The following is an 18,949-nucleotide window of genomic DNA, read 5'->3' on the forward strand; positions in this document are numbered from 1 at the left end:
AGATACTAGAGGGCAGGACTGGTGAGTCCCCTCAGCCAGTTCTGCATGGCGAGCTGCCGGCTGGGCAGGACCAGAGCACGCGCTCGGCCGCGCCCCAGGAGCCCACCCTGCGAGCGAACAGAAGGCTGAGCACTCCCTCATTTCTCTAGTCCACTGGCGGGACCCACACGCACCACCTGCCATTCCGACGCCCAGCCGGGAGGGGCCAACTCATCCCTGCCGCGCCACTTTCGCTTCCGGCCGCCGAGGGTAGCTTCCGCCCGCCAGGGGCAAGGCTTCCGGCCGCAAGGGCGGAGCTTCCGGCCCTCGGAGGCGAGGCTTCCGGCCGTCAGGGGCGGCCGGCTGGGAAGCGGCGGCGGTGGTGAGGGGACGGTGAGGCGGGCCATGGCGGCGAACCTGAGCCGGAACGGGCCGGCGCTGCAGGAGGCCTACGTGCGGGTGGTCACCGAGAAGTCCCCGACTGACTGGTGGGCGGCGAGGCGAGACTGGGGGCGGGCCGGGGGAAGGAAGATCGGGGGGCGCGAGCGCCGAGGGCGCCGCCGCAGGTGATCCGGGGCTCGTCTGCCTGCCCGCCCCACCGCCCAGCGTGGGTGCTGTTCCACCCTCCTCACCCCTCGACCTCCCGTGCGTGGACGGGTTAAACCCGGCTTGGGGGGACTCGGCGAGCCCACAGCGCCTCCCCCTGCCGCTCGCCACCCGGCTCAGTTTTAGGACTTCCGTGTTGTGTTCTCGGGCTGATTGTGCTTGCTCGCTTCGCCGGGTTCTTTCCATTCCTGGGACTTCCCTGGCAAGAGGGGTCCTGCACAATCCTCCCTGAGAAGGCGGAAGCCACGCCCGGCTGCATCCAATGCCTTGTTCAGGGTCTGCTTGGAGAGCAGTCGAGCAGCTGGGCTGGGAATGTGAGCCTTGTCCTGGAGGCTTTACGGGTCTGGGTCCCTGATTCTCTGTGAATGTGGGTTTCAGAACCTCTGTATCTCCAGGAAGAGTACTCTTTCCTGTGCTTGAGCCATGGGAAGATGAGAATAGGATGAAATGAAAGTAGGGTGCTGCGGGCCGGCCCGTGGCTCACTCGGGAGAGTGCGGTGCTGATAACACCAAGGCCCCGGGTTCGGATCCCATATAGGGATGGCCGGTTCGCTCACTGGCTGAGCGTGGTGCTGACAACACCAAGCCAAGGGTTAAGATCCCCTTACCGGTCATCTTTTAAAAAAAAAGAAAAAAAGAAAGTAGGGTGCTGGCTACCTATTTGGAAAAAGGTCTCAGCTTCCCTTCACCATACAACACCAAGCCAAGGGTTAAGATCCCCTTACCGGTCATCTTTAAAAAAAAAAGAAAAAAAGAAAGTAGGGTGCTGGCTACCTATTTGGAAAAAGGTCTCAGCTTCCCTTCACCATCCTAAGACATCCTCTGCTGGGGTGTCAGTGTGTAGATCTCGTCCTGCAGTTGAGGGGGCTTTACAGCACCGGAAGCCTGGATCTGAAGTTTCTGGGGTGGCCCTGGTTAGCCCCCACACAGGGTCAGCTCTGGTCTGTGGGCGTGCATAGCTATATATGGAGATTCTCTGTGGCTTGCCCATTTGCTTAAATTGTTTTCACAGACCAATTTTGAGCATTTCTAGTTCTGAGAAATATGCTGAGTATGGTCGACTAAGATGACCAGCTTTCGGGAATAGAAACTGGACCGTGGAGGTTCGGTCATGCTGGGGCCACCCTGTGGTCAGCACTGAGGCCCTCCCAACTGAGTCTGCCCCTTGTGTTGGGGTCTACTTGGAGCCTTTTCCCATTGCCTGGGGCTAGGCTCTGCTGCTGTGACTGGGCCATGTCCGCTTGTATAAGTGCTCTCTTAATCTCCTCGGCACTCTCCTGGTGCCCAGCATGCAGTGGCTTTCATACAGTGTACTGTTGTAACACTGAGGATGTTATAGCCTTGCCTTGCTTTCAGCCCCGAGCTTCAGGGGAACATCTCAGAATACCAGTTGCCTGCCTCTATAGAATCTCTGCAGACTCTCCTGTTGGGTCTGGAACCAAGTCACCATGGGGGCCCCCTATGGCACTTGTGCCAAACAGTGCATCCTCTGTTTGGGAGGCATCTGACTATGGAAGGATGTCTTGGAACTGCTTTGGTAGGGTTTCTTCATCTTTCCTTCTTTCTAATCCCTCAGGAAATTCACCCCATGTTAGTGACTTATTTTTCTCCGGAGAGTGTCTAGATATCAGCCCCTACCCTGCCCCCTCCCATTCCCACTTGTGTTTCTCAGAGGACTCATAGATCCCACCTGTTACTTTAAACCCTATCCAAAATATCTCCACAGAGAGTGCCCCATTTTCACATCCACACAAGGCCATCTGGCTTTGGAACCCAGAGGAGTCTTTGCCTCTCTCCAGCCCTGTCCAGTTATGGGTGTTGCTCCTTTACATGTTCTTGATCACCCAGTTTAGTCTTTACTGATTTTCCTAGGAGACTCCTGGGTCTCCTAATTGATCTTCTTTCCAGGTCTCTCTTCCTCCTCAATCTTCTCAGGAACCGTACCACTCAGCCTCCACCCTCAGTGTCACAGCTATTAAGGTAGTTACTCAGCAGATACTGTGTGGCAGGTCCCCACTCACTAGCTGACAAAATACCTGGACCATGTCACTTCCCTGTCTATACCTCTGTAGTGGTTTCCTGTTGCACACTGAATAAATCCAGACTCCTCTCCCCACCGCCAGCAGGCCCTGCATGACCCAGCTCCTGCCACCCCTCCCACTTAGCACTGTGGCCACACCTGTTTACCATCATGCTGCCCATTTTTTCCTTCCTCATACTTGCATGCTTGTTCCTCTTCAGAGCCTTGGCTCTTGCTGCTTCCTCTTTCTGGAGCATACTTCTGCACCATCCTAGGTGGCTCCCCAGCTTTCTCTTCTCTGCATGAGATTGCCTTATGTCTTAGTCCATTTCTGTTGCTTATAACAAAATATCCAAAAAAAGGGTAATTTATAAAGAAATAAAATTTATTTCTTATAGTTCTGGGCTGGGAAGTCCATAGTCCTGGGAACACATCCGGTGAGGGCCTTTTTCTTGGTGATGACTCCACAGCAACACAGGGTGTCCCATGGTGAATGACTGAACAAGAGAGAGCTAACCTGCTCACTCCCTCTCCTTATAAAGCCATCAGAACCACACCCATTAAACCATCAATGGATTACTCCATTCACAAAGATACAGTCCTCATAATCTAATCACTTCTTAAAAGCCCCACCTTTCAATTACCATAATAGGATTTCCCACCTTCTTAACACTGTTACAGTGGGGATTAAGTTTCCAATACATGGACTTTGGGGGATACATTTGACCCATAGCACCTTCCTTGACTCCTAGATCCCTGGCTGCAGTCACGTTTTCCCATCTTCCTGTTTGACTTCCTTCAGACACATAATGAACACATGCCAGAAACCCTCGTGGGTTTTCTTTTCACTTTTATGTCTTCACTAGAAGGGTTGTGTTGGGCCTTGTTTCTGTCCCTGGTACCTGGTGCAGGGTTGTTATATGTAGTAGATGATCAGATGAAGGACGGACTGAGAGCTGTACAGAAAAAGTGGTAGGGAATACCAGAAGAGGAAGAGGTGGTCTCCAGTTTGGTGCGTCGTAAAAGTTTTCACTCACAGGGCAGGTGGCACTTAGCCAGGGCTTGAGGCCAGATGGTTTGGGAGTAGCCCCTAGCATAAGCTCTCCATTTTGGACCTGTCTCCTGTGCCTTTCCCCCCCCGGATCTTGTCATGGTTTGTTCTCACCTCCTGCACCTACTTCACTCCCTAGCAGCAGAAGGGCAGAACTTGATTGAATGTGGGAATGGAGATGGCTTATACTGAAGCCCAGGGTTGAGAGGGATGAAGTCAGAGGGGTAGGTGGCAGGCACAGTGCTTGGCTCTTAACAGCTGCCAATTCCTTCTTGGAAGAGCTGAGCTGCGCTGCTGTCTTCTGTTCTCTGCTGCTTGTGCCAGTGCTCATATTCCTGGAACTGGGGCTATGTGGCCATCAAAAAGAACAGGCTTCTCTCTTCCAGTGAATTCCACCAGCTCCACCTGAACAGCCACCAGCTCCTAAATTTTTCTCCTTGTTTCTCCGTGGTCTTTTCTCTGAGTGTTTATCTTCTGTTTTCTGTCTCCTTCCCACCAACCAGATCTGCTGGGCCTGGGTCTAATTTCTTCCGTCTTTTTCCGGTATAGGCATGTCTGTGCAGTGGTGCTGGCAAGGCCCTGGGGAAGCCAAATCAGAGCTGATATAGTTCCTGCCTGACTTTTTACCCCTGGGGCTTCTCTCCAGTCTGTCTCAGCAGGCCTATGTTTAGAGCTTGGGGAGATGACAGACACTGGATGGATCAGTGCCCCCCACACCGTGTCCACCATCATTGCTTGTGGGGGTGATGTCAATGGCTGGGCTCCATGTGTGCACTGTGGGGAGGGCCACACAAAGCTTACCTATTGGAGATCACTTCTTCTAGAGTGCTCTCCTTGAGTAATCTTTGTTCTGGTAAGGGACCTTCCATGGTCCAGACTTGATAAAATTTATTGTATTTCCTCAACACCTCTAGGGTACAAGTTTATGAGCCAGAATCATTTCCAGAGTTTTTATGAATAATTAATCTTACAGGAGGAAAAAGGCATGGTCCCAGTGTCTCCTAAGGAGAGTTATGGCCCCACTAGATAGAAAACTTGCCCTCAGGTACCTGTCCATGAGGGGCTTGGTGGGCGGTTAGTTTTGATTGGGTGACTTCATGTTGGGTTGTTGCCCTTGTGGTTTCTGATGCTGCACACAGCTTGTTAAAAATCCGTGTTTGCAGCACCTTGTCATCTTTTTTAGCAATTTCTCCCTTAATTTCTGGGTGGTGGCTCATCTGCCCTCACAGGAGGCCCTTGGTGGAAGGGTGCTTGGGAGCAGGACAGGGCTTCATCTTGCCGATTTCCTGATGAACTTGATTCTCTAGATGGAAATTCCTGATCCTCCGAATCACCACAGCCCCAATCTCCTTACAACATGATGTAAACCCTTAAGATTTTAACCCTTAAGTGTTAAGTAATTAAAATATGCCAATTGGGGCCGGCCCGTGGCTCACTCCGGAGAGTGCGGTGCTGATAACACCAAGGCCCCGGGTTCGGATCCCATATAGGGATGGCCGGTTCGCTCACTGGCTGAGCGTGGTGCTGACAACACCAAGTCAAGGGTTAAGATCCCCTTACCGGTCATCTTTAAAAAAAAAAAAAAATCCATGTTTGCTGGGAGAGTCTCAAGGCCAGAAAGCCCTGCTGCCCACCTTATAGAAGACAGGGCAGATACCACAAGAGTGTTGGGCAGCCTTCAGAGTGCCCCACACATGTATTTCTCCTTCTTCCTTCTCCTTTTGGGTGCTTTGAGTTCAAGAATATGTAGATATCTGTTGTCTTTTCAAATTCATCTACCAATATCCAGATGAGTAGTTCACACATGAATGTGTAGAAAGTCTGTAAAACACCACAGCTTATATTTTCTTCAGAGTGGAGGTGTGCTCCCATCTCCGTGGCTCTGTCCCTGCCAGCAAGCCCTGGTAAGTCGTCCTGGCTTCAGAGCTTACAAGGCTGCATAGCAGCCACTGAGAACCTGCCTTGCTGGTCAGAGCGGGCAGGAGGAGGCCTGGTTCTGACCACAGTATTAAGGCAAGCTCTCCTGGGTGCAACAGGAAGCCATGTTAGGTGCAGTGACAGCAGACAGGGCCCAAGGTGCTGGCTACAGAGCCCACTTGTGTTTTGTTTCAGGGCTCTCTTTACCTATGAAGGCAACAGCAATGACATCCGCGTGGCTGGCACGGGGGGTGAGTATGACCCCAGATGGGCTCTTGGGGTACCAGGAGGGTGAGGCACACAAAGGGGAGAGGGTTGTGATCGTCAGCAGTCCTCCTTGGTTGGCATTTCAGCCATCACAGTGGGAGGACAGGAACTTAGCACACAGGTGTCCCCCGTACGTAGCTCGACTGCAGCAACACCTCCCCCCACTGAGGGTGGGCTCTGAGTCTGAGCCTGCCTCCACAGACCCACCTCCATGTTGGCTCCCTTGGGACATTCCCTGGCCCCCCAATCAGGACATGGAACAGCAACAGGCAGAACCAGGGGCCAGAGATGTCACCACAGATGGTCAAGGATAGACTCTTGGGGAAAGACAGGCTCTTGGCTGGCATTGGGCAGAGGCTGTTGGAGTAGGCTGGCCAGCAATGGTGGGGCATGAACTGCAGGCCCTCCAGCTGACACCCCTGACTCCTCCAAAGCTTGCTTGGCCTCTCCCTTTGTTCTAAGCTGGTGGCCTCATTGTTCAATGAGTGCTTGGAGAGTGTTCTGTGCTTGGCCAAGCAAGTGTAGTTTTAGTAACAGTTGATGCAAAGCCCCTTTCTCTTTTGAGTTCTTCCTGATAGGCCAAGCAAGTGTAGTTTTAGTAACAGTTGATGCAAAGCCCCTTTCTCTTTTGAGTTCTTCTTCCTGATGCTTTTGAGTTCTTCTTCCTGATGCATCCTCTTTCTAGAAGGATTTCTGTTGAATGGTAGTCTCACATGACGAGGGGGGTGACTGGGAGTTGTAGGGATCAGCAACCTCCTTTCCTATTGCCATCCCCAGTGGAACAGAACAGGGCTCTGCTGAGAATGCAGCAAGTTGCTGTCCCCAGAATGGGGACTCATAGCTGCCCCAGGTTCTGTGGAGCCCTGTAGCTAAAATATAGCTCCAGCTCCTCCGTACAACCTGGGAAAGTTTGGGGGACTAAGCCCCAGGGCCAGGGTAGAATGGTTTAAGGGAGCCCACAGTGGATCCCCATACCTGCCAGCCACCAAAAAAAGGGGGGAGCAGCCCAATCCTGGCACCCCCATCACCCTCTCCTCTGAGAGTCCGTGAGGCTGGGCCAGTTGTGTGGTTGTGGATGGTTCATCTCTCCTGATCCTCTTGGTGGCCCTGGAGTCTCAGTAGACATGTGGATCCAGGCAGGAGTGACTCAGTAGGTCCTACTGTTGTGGGCCCTTTGTGGGGTCCAGGTAACAGTAAAATTGACGTAGGCATCCTCCATTTGGAAGTCTGGTTTGTAGCAGAAATGACACTTTTTGTTTCCAGAATTACCTGTAGGTTTAGAGTGGTTTTTAAACTGGTGTGAGTAAAATAATCACCTGAGGTGCTTGTCAGAAATGCAAACTCAGGGTCCCACCCAGCTGTCATAAATCAGTTTAGTAGGGGTGGAGCTTGGGAATCTGATTTTAGACACCCCCCACACACTTCCTGGATGATTCTGATACAGGTGAGAATGAAAAGCCCTGGTTTAGAGGTGGCTCAGGCCCCCTTCCTGGTGGACTAGGTGCTGGGGTGGGCAGGGGTGCTGGGACCACCTCTGACCCTCCTGTGACTATGCTACAGAGGGTGGCCTGGAGGAGATGGTGGAAGAGCTCAACAGCGGGAAAGTGATGTATGCCTTCTGCAGAGTGAAGGACCCCAACTCTGGCCTGCCCAAGTTTGTTCTCATCAACTGGGTATGTGGAGCTCCACGGAGGCAGGGTTCCAAGTTTTCATCTAGGTGTGACCTGGGAAACTCCACTGTCTTCTTTCCTTCTTTAACTTGACATCCGGAACACGGTGTTTTACTGGTGCAACTTAATTTGTCAACAGAATAGCTTGGAGCTGGTGAATGAGCAAAATAGCTGATTAACTCGTTGCAGCCCAAAGAAGAACTGCAACCTTGCTGTGCAGCATTCACCCCCAAGCCCAGTTATTCCTGCAAAATGGAATAAACATAGTCACAGGAAATTCTAGCCCCTTCAGGGTAGTTGTTGTGATGGAGCAGAGGTCCCAAGGGAGTGCTCAGGAGCCCAGGAGTGCAGGGGCTCCAGCAGAGCAGAATCCACTTGGGAAATGCCCCTATAGTGGAAGCCAACAGTTGTCCTGACCAGAGAATGTCCCTGAGCCCCTTGGAGGTGCAGGTACTCATTTGTGTGACATAGGAGAATTGCTTCTGCTTTGGGGTTGCCATTTTCTCTTTTCTGGGACAGAGGGAAGCTTCTAGGTCCCCAGGGGAGGGACTCACTCCCCATCCTCAGTTTTGGGGGAGGCCTGAGTCATGCTGGGTGTGCTTATGTTGCAGACAGGTGAGGGCGTGAATGACGTGCGGAAGGGAGTATGCGCCAATCACGTCAGCACCATGGTCAACTTCCTTAAGGTGAGCGCCTCACAGGACCAACCTCCCCCAGGTTCCTGGGGGCAAGTGAGTGGGAGTTGAGTTGGGGTTAGCAGTGTGCCCTTGACTCGTGCTGTGTCTGGCCTGCAGGGCACAGCCAGAGGCTGCTCCACTCTAGCAAGCATGCAGGAGGCTGGCCTCGTGGGGCAGGATAGTAAAGGACCACGCTGCAGTTGGGCCAGTGGGCAAGCTAGGCCCTGGTTCCATTTTGTTTTATGATCACTGCAAACAATCTAGTAGTGTTGTCAGGACTTGGAGGAGGGAGAAAGTTATTTGTGCCCACCTCCTGCGTGTGCCTACTCCCTTTGATGCATCCCTTTCCAGTCTGCTTCTGCATGGATTCATGTCAGTGCTCTAATAGAACCTTTTTAAATATTGAAAGTGTTTGTTATATACATGCCCAGTGACTTTTTCGTTTCTTTGCTTACTGGCAAGAAACTCAAGACTTTGATCTCCAGAGCTGCCAACACTTCAGATGTGCCTCAGTTTCTCCGTCTGGAAGTTGAAAGAAAGGATTTCAAGTTTATTGGGTAGATAGGATCAGAGAATGAGGTCACAGGTCTGGCATCTCAGAAAGAAATTAGCAGCTTGCTTTTTATAGAAAATGTGCTTGTTTCCAGATGGCACTTAAAGTTAGTTTTCGTTGATTCAATGGAAAGCCTTTCATGCAGATCCTGCTGGGCCATCTGTGGAGTTGCAGCAGGGCATGTGCTGTACCTACAGGACAGGCCACTGGGTGCACTGTGGAGGGCAGGCCCTCGTGAGCTGGGACACATGAGGGGTTTGCTCCAAGTTGGTTGGTTTGAGCCGTTGAGAGAAACTTGTGCCTCAATTCCAAGCTGCCAGACAGGTGCCCTCCAGTCTCCTGAGCCCTGGTCCTGTGTGTAGCGTGGTCTGTGCTGTGTGAGATGATAGGAGCCTGTCCCATCCTTGCCTGAGCTGGCAAAGCCTTTCTTTCAAGTACTGCTCCCGTCGCAGGGGGCCCACATAACCATCAACGCGCGAGCTGAGGAGGACGTGGAGCCCGAGTGCATCATGCAGAAGGTGGCCAAGGCCTCGGGCGCCAACTACAGCTTCCACAAAGAGAGTGGCCGCTTCCAGGACGCAGGGCCTCAAGCCCCCGTGGTGAGTGCTGCCCACCTATTGCTTAATGCCTCGCTGCTCAGGGCCCGAGGGCAGGGGCTAAGGAGGGTGTAGTTCCCAGCATCCAGGCTGGCCAGGTCCCTGCCTTCCTGGCCTCCACAGGTGGTAACCCCCAAGCCATGGTGGGTGTCAGCCCCACCTGGTGGTTGGACCAGCTGTTCTGGAGCCTTTGTCTGGAGCAGACTGTGTGTGGTCAGAGTAGAGGCTCTTCAGGGACACTCAGCTGTGATAGCCCAGCTGCTCTTGAGGCCCTGGTACCAGCATGTCCTGGACAGCCCCTGGTGGTAGCTGCTGTGGAGAAAATTCAGGTGGTATCAGGGCAGAGCCCAAAACCAGAGAAGACCCATCCGTGTCATGAGGAGACACCTGCAGGCCTGTGGCCCTGGCACTGGGCAGGGCTGATGACCTGGGAACTGGGTACTCATATGTGCAGTTGGGATCTGTGGTGATCGCTGTGGACACTGCTGTGCTGGTGAGCTGTCTGAGGAGTGGCCCCCTGCCTCAGAGGCCTGCCTCAGAACTGCCCGGTCCCCAGGAGTTTATAGGTGGCCACAGAGGCCTCTCTTGCCCTGGTCCCCAACCACAATGGCCAGGTGCCACCACAGACCCCTCTAGTGTTGTCCAGGATTGGCGCAGTTTTCTGGGCCTCTTTCAGGCTATCTTGTCCGTTTCCTTGAGGGTCCCTGGGCAAGGCTCTGCCACCTCTGCTGGCTCCCATCATGGCAGTTCTCACCTGCATTGTTGTGAGTCCAGTGAATTCTGGTGCCTGCGGGCCTAATGTCCTGCCCCTAGGCCCGGGACCCCAGCTATTGCTCTGTCCCCACAGGGCTCAGTGTACCAGAAGACCAACGCCGTCTCTGAGATCAAGAGGGTTGGCAAAGACAGCTTCTGGGCCAAAGCTGAAGTGAGTGCTGCCTGAGCATGTGTCTTGTGTGTGCCGGGTGCATGTCCTGCGTGTGCTGCTTCCTGTGATCAAGAGGGTTGGCAAAGACAGCTTCTGGGCCAAAGCTGAAGTGAGTGCTGCCTGAGCATATGTCTTGTGTGTGCCGGGTGCATGTCCTGCGTGTGCTGCTTCCTGCATCTCGGTCTTGCTCACAGCAAGCTCAGAGAGCAGCTGTTCTCGCTCCATCTACATGGGGTCAGACTGAGGCGCAGATGGGTTCAGCCACAGAGCTAGCAAGTGAGCGGCTCCAGCGCCTGCTCGTTGGGCTGGCAAGACTGGTCCCAGAGAGGGGCTGAGTGGGCGGTGGCTCTCCCTGCAGAAGGAAGAGGAGAACCGGCGGCTAGAGGAGAAGCGGCGGGCTGAGGAGGAGCAGCGGCGGCTGGAACAGGAGCGCCGGGAGCGGGAGCTGCGCGAGGCCGCCCTCCGGGAGCAGCGCTATCAGGAGCAGGGTAGCACAGCTAGCCCTGGGAGGTGAGCTCCGCCTGCCCTGGGGGGCTCCTGGGGGCACGTTGGGAGTGGCTGTGCTGAGCCTCAGTGCTCCCCACCCCACCTTCCCCAGCAGGACGTGTGAGCAGCAGCAAGATATGGTTTCAGGGAACCGAGAGGAGCAGGTAAGATGTGGACGTTCTCTCCCTGAGGTTCCAGGAACTTGCTCTGGGACCCATCACAGTCACACCTTGGGCTGGGGTTTGGCCCAGACCTGTGCAGAGGCTGCCCTGAAGCCAGCATGGGACAGGTTGGAACTGGGGCACATCTGTGTGATTCAGAGGGCACAGTGGAGAGGACTGCCAAGGGCAGAAGCTTCCGGCATGGACCACAGCACCGTCCTGGGGAGGCCCTGTGAGCCCCTTGGCTTCTGTCAGGGGCTACTGTCTGGGGAGGGGTAGTGGAGGTTCTTGCTCACTGCTGGGGTCACTATGTGCTCCCCCCAGGAGTCTCCCAGTCTGCAGGCCACACACCCAAGGGAGATTTTCAAGCAGAAGGAGAGGGCAATGTCCACCACCTCTGTCTCTATCCCTCAGCCAGGTGAGACCTCTCTTCAGGCCTGGGTGAGGCAGGGGTGGGCTGAGGGGCCTGGGTCCTGTATAGGGCCCCCTGAGACTAGTGACATGAATCAGAGGGTGACAGGGACGAGTGAACGAGGAGGAGGGATGCCTGGGAGAGTAGCCTGGGGTTCAGGTGTCCTCTCCTGCCCTTGACTTCATCAGTGACCTTATCGGTCACCACTGTGGCCCCCAGAAGACACAGGATTGCACTGTCCACCAACCCAGCACTCAGCATATGGCCCTGGGGTCTCTGCACCTGTGTGAGCCAGAGCAAGCCCCTGTGAGCTTTGAGCATCTGGGTGGTAGTGGGGGTGTGTTTCTGTACTTACCAGGTGGTGTTTCTGGAGTAATGTGTGTGTTTACTGGGGTTTGCAGGCAAGCTGAGGAGTCCCTTCCTGCAAAAGCAGCTCACCCAGCCGGAGACCCCCTCCAGCAGAGAGCCAACTCCCACCAGCTCAAGGCCCAGGGCAGGCAAGGCACTTGTCACCCCATGGGGGTCTTGGGGGAGCAGTGGTGGGGTGTGTGGTGTTAGAACCTGGTACGTTCTCCGGTACAGATCTCCATGAGGAGCCAGCACCCAGTGCGCCTCTGTGTCTGGTGCAGGCGGAAGAGGATGCTGTGTACGAGGAGCCCCCAGAGCAGGAGACCTATTATGAGGAGCCCCCACTGGTGGGTTTTCTGCAGTGGGAGTGGGCTGTAAGGCACACTCAGGAACATTGATCACGGGACACCTGCATTTTGTGGGGCACAGCATGATGGGTTTTGTTTTTGGTTTTGGTGTCTGGCACCAGGTACATGGGGATCCAAATCCATGACCTTGCTGTTATAAGGCTACTCTCTAACCAACTGAGCTAACTGGCCAGTCCCGTGATGGGTTTTAAAGCACATGTGGTTTATCTCCTGTAATTTTTGGAGCTGCCCTGTGCCACAAGTTCTCTGGCAGATGCTAGGTGTAAAGAGTGCCTTGTGGTTCACAGCCTGGGGGATTTGCAATGTTGGGGAGACTGCCGTGCTGTAGGGCTGGGGCAGGGCCCGTAGGGCTGCTCACCCTCCCAGTGCTGTCCCCCCCCCCACACACACACACAACTGAGCTGTGCAAGGGAGGGCAGGTAGTGGTATGGGGTTGAGTCTGGGGTAACATCTTTCTTGTCCCCGGGCAGGTGCAGCAGGAAGGTGCTGGCTCTGAGCATGTTGACCACTACACACAGGGTCAGGGGCTCAGTGGGCAAGGTCTCTGTGCCCGGGCCCTGTATGACTACCAGGCAGGTAAGGTGCCCCAGTCCAGCCACCACAGACAAGAGGTTAGGAGACAAGAGGGTCTGGGGTTTGGGGGAGGGGGCTGGGATGGTGGGAGACAAATTTGGAAGTGGAAGCACCTCTGGAGTAGGGATAACCATGGCTCTGGAGCTTCTGTCTTGCACAGCCCAGGCCTCCCTGTGTGCTCTGGGCAGCTACTCGCTGTCCACTGGTGTGAATCCCAGTTGCCATCTTGTTGTACAACCTGGAGGTATGACCAGAGAGGTGGACCAGGCCTGGATGCTGGTTCCCCAGAAGTCCCTGGATGGGGAGCAGGCTGGCAGGTATTTCCTCCAGCCTTTTGCAGAAAGCTCTGTAGAAAGGTTGCCCTGGGAGAGTGGCCGCTGCAACAGCGTCACAGGGTGCAGCCCTCGCAGGCAAAGGCCCAGCGGGATGGCAGTGGCCTCAGTGAGCCCTACTGTCGGAGCAGTGGAGCTGCTGGGCTGCCAGAGTAGGTGGGGTGGGGGTCGTAGAGTCCTGACACAGCACCTGAGCTCACCCTCCTTGCAGCTGACGACACAGAGATCTCCTTTGACCCTGAGAACCTCATCACGGGCATCGAGGTGATCGATGAAGGCTGGTGGCGTGGTTACGGGCCAGATGGCCACTTTGGCATGTTCCCTGCCAACTACGTGGAGCTCATCGAGTGAGGCTGAGGGCCGTCTTTCCCTCCCCACCCAGATGTGGCTTCCTTGTTGCTGGAAGAGGAGGCCTGAGAGTTGATGTTTGGCACTCTTCCAGGAATGGGACCCATGATGAAGATGAGGCCTCAGGGCTCCCTCTGGCCTGGGTGGCTCAGTCTCTGTCACCCCACATGCAGCAATAACCTGGCGATTCCCAAACATGCTTCCTGCAGCCCCCCAGATCCTCCCAGCCAGCCTGGCCCTTGTCCCCAGAAGGATATTAGCCAGGCCCCGCCTGCGGCCAGCCCCTTGGTGACTTCCACCAAGGAGAGCAGCCACTGGCAGGCTGGGGGATCTTAGCAGGGCATCTGGAGGCACATCCATGCTCCAGGCTGCCTCCTGCATTTGCCTTTTTTCTTTTTCTCTTGCTTCTAAGGGGTGGTGGCTACAGCTGTTTAGAATGGACCCTTGGGAACAATGAACTTAGAGAATTGCTCTTAGCAGAGTTTATGACCAAAGTTAGAGTCAGAGTGGATCTGTCAGTCTTGACAGCAGGTAGGTCGTCTGGGAGCCTGCTCTGTGCTCCCCGCTCCATTTCCCTATCCCTCTGCCTGGCTGTGGGAAGTGGGGACCAGATGACCCAGCTCCTGTCTCTGGGTTTGTGAAAACAACAGCAGACACAGCATGTCCTTCGGTGTGGCTCACTGTCTGCCGGCCCCCGTGTGCCTCATGCTGATTCTGGCTTCAGCAGGGGTCTTTGTCTGCTGCCCTCTCCCAACCCCCTTCCATCCCCCAAATTTTCTGTCCTAGCCCATCTGAAGAAGAAACCTGCTTTTGGTCTAAGAATTGCAGTTTGGTCCCCACAGGCTCCCAGCTCTGACCTGCCCTGCTGTAGCCTGAATGCTCCCATGTGGAAGCCAGCTCTGTGCCTGGGGTGTGCACGTGTGTGTGCACGTGGGTGTGAGCACACAAACCCTCAGACCACCGCAGCCGCTGATCTGCCACCTGGAGGGGCATAAACTTTAGGATGTGACTGAAGTTGGAGCTATCCTGCATTTCAGTTCCTCTGGGAGAGACCAAGGGCCACCCCGCTCCCTGCCTCAAGGAGCCTCTGCCCATGCGCAAGTGTGGAGTGAGGTGCCTGGCACCCACCGAGCCCCAGGGGAATTAGGTCCCTCATGTGCCCCAGGAGGTGCTAGGCAGACATGCTCGACTCCCATCTTCACATGCTAGCCGCCTAGGGTGGAGGCTGTGCTGAGGGCTCACATTCCACCTGCTCCTCAGGCCTCTCCCATTTCTTGCCAGCATGTCCTAGGCAGGCCCACCCCAGCTGTAGAGGCCCCATGAGTCTGGGGTGTTGCTAGCTTTCAAGCCACCTGCAGGCTTGTCTGTCCCTGGGGCTCAAGGTGCCACTCTGGGAGTTGCAGGGACAGCTGGCTGAAAGCAGTGTCCTGGCTGTGGTCCTTGTTCCCTGTGGGGAGGGCTGGGTCACTCGGGCTCTTCTCCCTAAGTAGCCCCAAGCACCCTGATTCTAGAGCAGGGTCACCATAGGGTCTTGTTTAGAGTGCAGATTCCTGGGGTGGACACAGCTCCTGGTGACATGGGTTTGGGGGGATAGCTGTGCCTCTGTTCCCTGAGGTCCCTACAGCTAATGGTGGGGGCGAACTGGGTAAGCTGCCCTGGCCACGCTGGACTCAAGGCACTGGGAGGAGGTGTCTTTATTGCCCCAAGCCCACCCCTCACTTGGCCTTGCCCTGGGCCGCCACAGCCTCCATGGCCTTCCGCACTGTCTCCTCGTCACCCAGGAACCGCATGGGCTTGGTGGGTTTCAGCGCCTGGTCCAGCTCATATACAATGGGGATCCCTGTGGGCAGGTTCAGCTCCATGATGGCCTGGTCTGACATCCCTGTGTGGAGAAGCAGGCATCCTCAGCCCCTCTGTCCCCAGCTTGTCCACACAGCAGACACCATGGCCATTGTGGGCCACAGAGCCATCTGCTTGCATCAACCCTTCCAGTCCTGGGAGCAAGGCCACAGAAAAATACCTAAAGGTCAAGGCAAGCAGCCTACAGAAATAGCCCAGTGATAAAACTAGGACCTTGTCCCCGCCCTAGTGGCCGTGACCTTTGGTGGTGCCATCCTTTGACTCCTTGATCTGACATGAACTCTGGCCAGACTGAAGTTGAGGTTTGGAAACACATTAGCTGTTTGGTTTCTAGAGTGTTCTAAATTGTAGACATCCTGAGAAAAGGAGCAGGTGAGGAGAAAGATTGAGGGGAGGCCATGTCTGTGGAAACCCGACCCAGCCTGCCTCCTACAGCCCAGTGCCAGGAATAGCAGCTTGACCTTTGGTATTCACGCCCCCCTCCCGCTCCATGCAGGAGGGCTTAAGAGAATGTTCTCTATGGTGTCAGGGATACCCCAGCTCCTACTGAAATCCTGTTACATACATCGTGCTGCATCCTCTTCCCCAAGACCAGGCTGTGAGAGGCCCCCAGGAAGCAGGGGCGTGGGGAGTCGGCATCGTGGGGGAGGGCAGACGCGGGCTAGCCAGTCCAGGGCCTGGCGGTCTGTGTGCTCTGGCCAGCTGCCTGTCGGCCCCTGGGAGCGGGAGATTTGGGGCACACCCCACTCCCTTCTTGCCTTTCCTTGATCTCAAGCTTGAAGGCCATTCAAGTGCTAATTTTGACTTTCTGGGTTTCTGAGAGTCCTCAAGGCCTATCTAAGGTGGAGATGGTGAGGACCCTGTCACCGGGAAGGGCCTCCCCACGCCCATGCGCGCACAGGCCCATTTGTCCCCTCTTTAGTAGGATGGGGTCTGGCTGCTCCATACCTTTGCGCCCTTCTTTTGACTGGTCTTACCTTTGCCTGGAGGGGTGTGGGGAGGGAGATGGTGGGATGGGAGCTGGGTTTCTGGGGACCTGAGGGGCAGTGGGGCCCAAGGCCCCCATTAGGAGGCATACTGGGAGGAGCCCATGAGCTCCCCATAAAGGGTTGAGGTCCCATACTGAAGTGGCTTGTCCAGGATCCCACAGCAAACCCGGAGTCGGAGCCAGATGCCCTAAGTCTCAGCCCTCTTCCAAGCTGAATGTCCTTGGGCAAGATGCCACCCTTGGCACCTGCTCCACCTCTGACCATGGCGGGCTTCAAGTGCGATCCATCCCTGGGGAGGGAACCCAGGTCTTCACCCACAACCTTCAGAAGGAAATGGTCTACCTAGTGTCCCAGTGTTCACAGAAATGAGACAGAAGTCTCAGAAAACTTAAAAAAACGGTTTCTCAGCCCTCCCATTTCAATCCACAGTTTGAAAACCCACGTCTGCAAAGCTCCCTCAACCAGGGAGTGGGTACTTGGCTGAAAATAAGAAGTTGGGCCATGGCCCCCACTGCCCTCTCACACCCTCCTGAGGGTGGGCCTCACCTTCCAGATGCTTGACGATGCCCCGCAGGCTGTTCCCATGGGCTGCGATGAGCACTCTTTTGCCGGCCTTGATCTGGGGGGCGATGTCCTCATTCCAGAAGGGCAGGGCCCTGGCGATGGTGTCCTTGAGGCTCTCGCAAGTGGGCAGTTCCCCCGGCTTCAGGCCTGCGTAGCGACGCTCCTGGGGGACATAGGGACAGTGCTGTTCCCTCCTTAGGCAGCTGGCCCCCCACCTGGGCTCCCGTCCCCACAGCCTCCTGGAGGCCTTCCCTGTGGCGGCCCACCTTGCTGATGGAGCTATAGTAGGGGTGCTTCTCATCCATGGGGGGCGGCGGGATGTCAAAGGAGCGTCTCCAGATCTTCACCTGCTCCTCGCCATGTTTGGCGGCTGTCTCTGCCTTGTTGAGGCCCGTTAGGCCCCCGTAGTGCCGCTCATTGAGGCGCCAGGTACGCACCACGGGCAGCCACATCTGGTCCGTGCCATCCAGGATGGTCCAGAGGGTGCGGATGGCCCGCTTCAGCACCGACGTGTAGCAGATGTCAAACTCCATCTTGGCGTCCCTGATGGCCTGGGCTCCCCGCTTGGCCTCCTCGGCCCCCTTCTCACTCAGCTCTGCATCAAACCAGCCGCAGAAACGGTTCTCCTGGTTCCACGTGCTCTCGCCATGCCGGACCATCACTAGGCGGTGGGAGGCCATGACAGCAGCGGGACACGGGGGCTCTGGATGGGATGGCTGCCTCCCGATCACCCCAGTTTTATAACAGCATCCCCAGCCCCCACCCCAGCCAACTGCCAATCAGCATTCCAGGCACAACAGGCAGCAGCAGGTGGCCAGTAGCAGAGCTGCTGGGAGGGGCAGACCAGGGAGTTGGACTTAAATAGCCCCCACAACCAGCCGTCCCCGCCTGGGCTTGAGTGACAGGTCCACACCAGCTGGCACCCAGAGCCTGAGCTGGTGGGGCTGCCAAGTACGGCTGGGCACGAAGGGCAGGCGTCAGGGCCTGGGGGAGGGGGGACTGCAGAAATTCCCTAGGGGAGACTCCTTGAGGTTAGGACTCAGTGGCCCAATCACCCTTTCCTGCTCAGGAAGGGGCACACAGAAAGATTCCACCCCCTTCCTCCTAGTCACTCATAACACAACTGTGGACAAGTCTACATCTCCATAAGGAAACTGCCCCCCTGGGGGTACATGCGTATGTATACATGAGTTGCCAAGAGGTTACCCCTGTGGTTTTGCTCTGCTTATCCTGGTGTGGAGAGCTGTGTACTGGTGGAAACCTTCCTCAGGTGTCCTGACCCCTCCCTGGCTCCATGGCAGGCCCTCTCTCTGTCCAGCCCTGCCCACAGACTGATCCCTGAAGGAGCTGGCAACCTGGGGGCCAAGCTAAGAGGGGCCCACCAATGGACAGAGCCAGGGGAGCAGGTGCAGGGTGCAGCTCTGGGGAAAAAGGTCCAGGCTTGCAGGAGAGGAGAGGGTAACAGGCAGCAGCATGGGCAGGTGGGTTTCCAGGACAACCAGGAAAGTTACGGGGCCCCTTCTCTGCTCTGGGGTCCCTTTGTCAAGATATTGTCCACTTCTGGGCCGGCCCGGTGGCACTTTCAGGGGTGTGTGGGTGGGGTGCAGGGCTTGAGGATAGGGACAACCCTCTGAGGTGATATTTAAGTGGAAACAGCAGAATGCAAAGGACTCAGCTATGTTGAGTCGTATGGAGAGAGCATTCCAGGCAGAGGAGCCAGCAAAGACCAGATCCCCATAGAGCAGCAAACAGGCTGGGGCAGCAGTGTGGACATAGTGCAGAGGTGGGCTTTGTGTCCCCCCATAGAGGGAATCACTGCAGTTTGGAGCATGGTCGCACTTTAAAGTCACTTGCTGCCTGTGGGGGCTGGGGGAGCCCAGAGGAGAGTTTAGGGCTTCTGAGCCTGGGCTCTGGCTTGCCTCCTCTTTGATTCACGTGACAGGCATTTGCGGGGCCTCTCCAGTGTGCCAGGGCTTTCCAGCATTGGGGCACAGCAGTGGGAAACTCGGGACTGCCCTCGGGGCCTCCACCAGGAATGCGGCCCAGTGGGTGGGGAGCCGTGTGTCACAGGATGGTCCTGGGAGGTGGGGGAGCACCGTCTACCCATCCCTCCCACCGGCCATGACCATCAGTCTCAGAAAGACATGGGCAGCCCTGGGGGTCGTGAAAAGCAGCAGCACGTGGATGAGAAAAGGAGGCCAGACTCAAAGTTCTACCGAACAGTGGCGTGGTTATCATTTTTTCCTT

At 55.8% G+C, this 18,949-nt stretch overlaps 2 protein-coding genes across 3 annotated transcripts; one reads left to right on the top strand and one right to left on the bottom strand.

Moving 5' to 3' along the window:
- The first annotated feature begins 384 nt into the window (after window positions 1-384).
- DBNL (drebrin-like) lies at window positions 385-14,303 on the top strand. 2 transcript variants are annotated; one of them, XM_008575855.1, is made up of 13 exons: window positions 385-467; window positions 5,769-5,824; window positions 7,401-7,513; window positions 8,122-8,196; window positions 9,193-9,339; window positions 10,184-10,261; window positions 10,620-10,771; window positions 10,860-10,911; window positions 11,233-11,326; window positions 11,722-11,817; window positions 11,903-12,015; window positions 12,507-12,612; window positions 13,153-14,303. In XM_008575855.1, the coding sequence occupies exons 1-13, from the start codon at window positions 385-387 to the stop codon at window positions 13,290-13,292; spliced, it is 1,305 nt and encodes a 434-aa protein (XP_008574077.1). In that variant the 3' UTR covers window positions 13,293-14,303. The 2 variants fall into 2 exon arrangements, with proteins under 2 accessions (XP_008574077.1, XP_008574078.1); XM_008575856.1 differs by having other exon boundaries at window positions 10,863-10,911.
- A 662-nt stretch (window positions 14,304-14,965) lies between these two features.
- On the bottom strand, window positions 14,966-18,168 carry PGAM2 (phosphoglycerate mutase 2 (muscle)). The gene is made up of 3 exons (XM_008575857.1): window positions 16,969-18,168; window positions 16,685-16,865; window positions 14,966-15,171 (listed from the first exon to the last, which is right to left on the bottom strand). Exons 1-3 carry the CDS (start codon window positions 17,380-17,382, stop codon window positions 15,005-15,007), a joined length of 762 nt encoding a protein of 253 aa, XP_008574079.1. The 5' UTR covers window positions 17,383-18,168; the 3' UTR covers window positions 14,966-15,004.
- Between the last annotated feature and the right edge of the window lie 781 nt (window positions 18,169-18,949).

Source organism: Galeopterus variegatus, unplaced genomic scaffold (assembly GCF_000696425.1).
Source record: "Galeopterus variegatus unplaced genomic scaffold, G_variegatus-3.0.2 Scaffold1247, whole genome shotgun sequence".
NCBI classification, from domain to species: domain Eukaryota; kingdom Metazoa; phylum Chordata; class Mammalia; order Dermoptera; family Cynocephalidae; genus Galeopterus; species Galeopterus variegatus.

Bases quoted from the DNA above. Each gene is read 5' to 3' on its own strand.
- DBNL (XM_008575855.1), top strand. From the start codon at position 385: ATGGCGGCGAACCTGAGCCGGAACGGGCCGGCGCTGCAGGAGGCCTAC. The intron at 11,327-11,721 runs GTGAGACCTCTC...TGGGGTTTGCAG, and splicing joins TGTCTCTATCCCTCAGCCAG to GCAAGCTGAGGAGTCCCTTC. The intron at 12,613-13,152 runs GTAAGGTGCCCC...CCCTCCTTGCAG, and splicing joins CCTGTATGACTACCAGGCAG to CTGACGACACAGAGATCTCC.
- PGAM2 (XM_008575857.1), bottom strand. From the start codon at position 17,382: ATGGCCTCCCACCGCCTAGTGATGGTCCGGCATGGCGAGAGCACGTGG. The intron at 16,866-16,968 runs GTGGGCCGCCAC...TATGTCCCCCAG, and splicing joins ACTATAGCTCCATCAGCAAG to GAGCGTCGCTACGCAGGCCT. The intron at 15,172-16,684 runs GTGAGGCCCACC...TTCTCCACACAG, and splicing joins CATCGTCAAGCATCTGGAAG to GGATGTCAGACCAGGCCATC.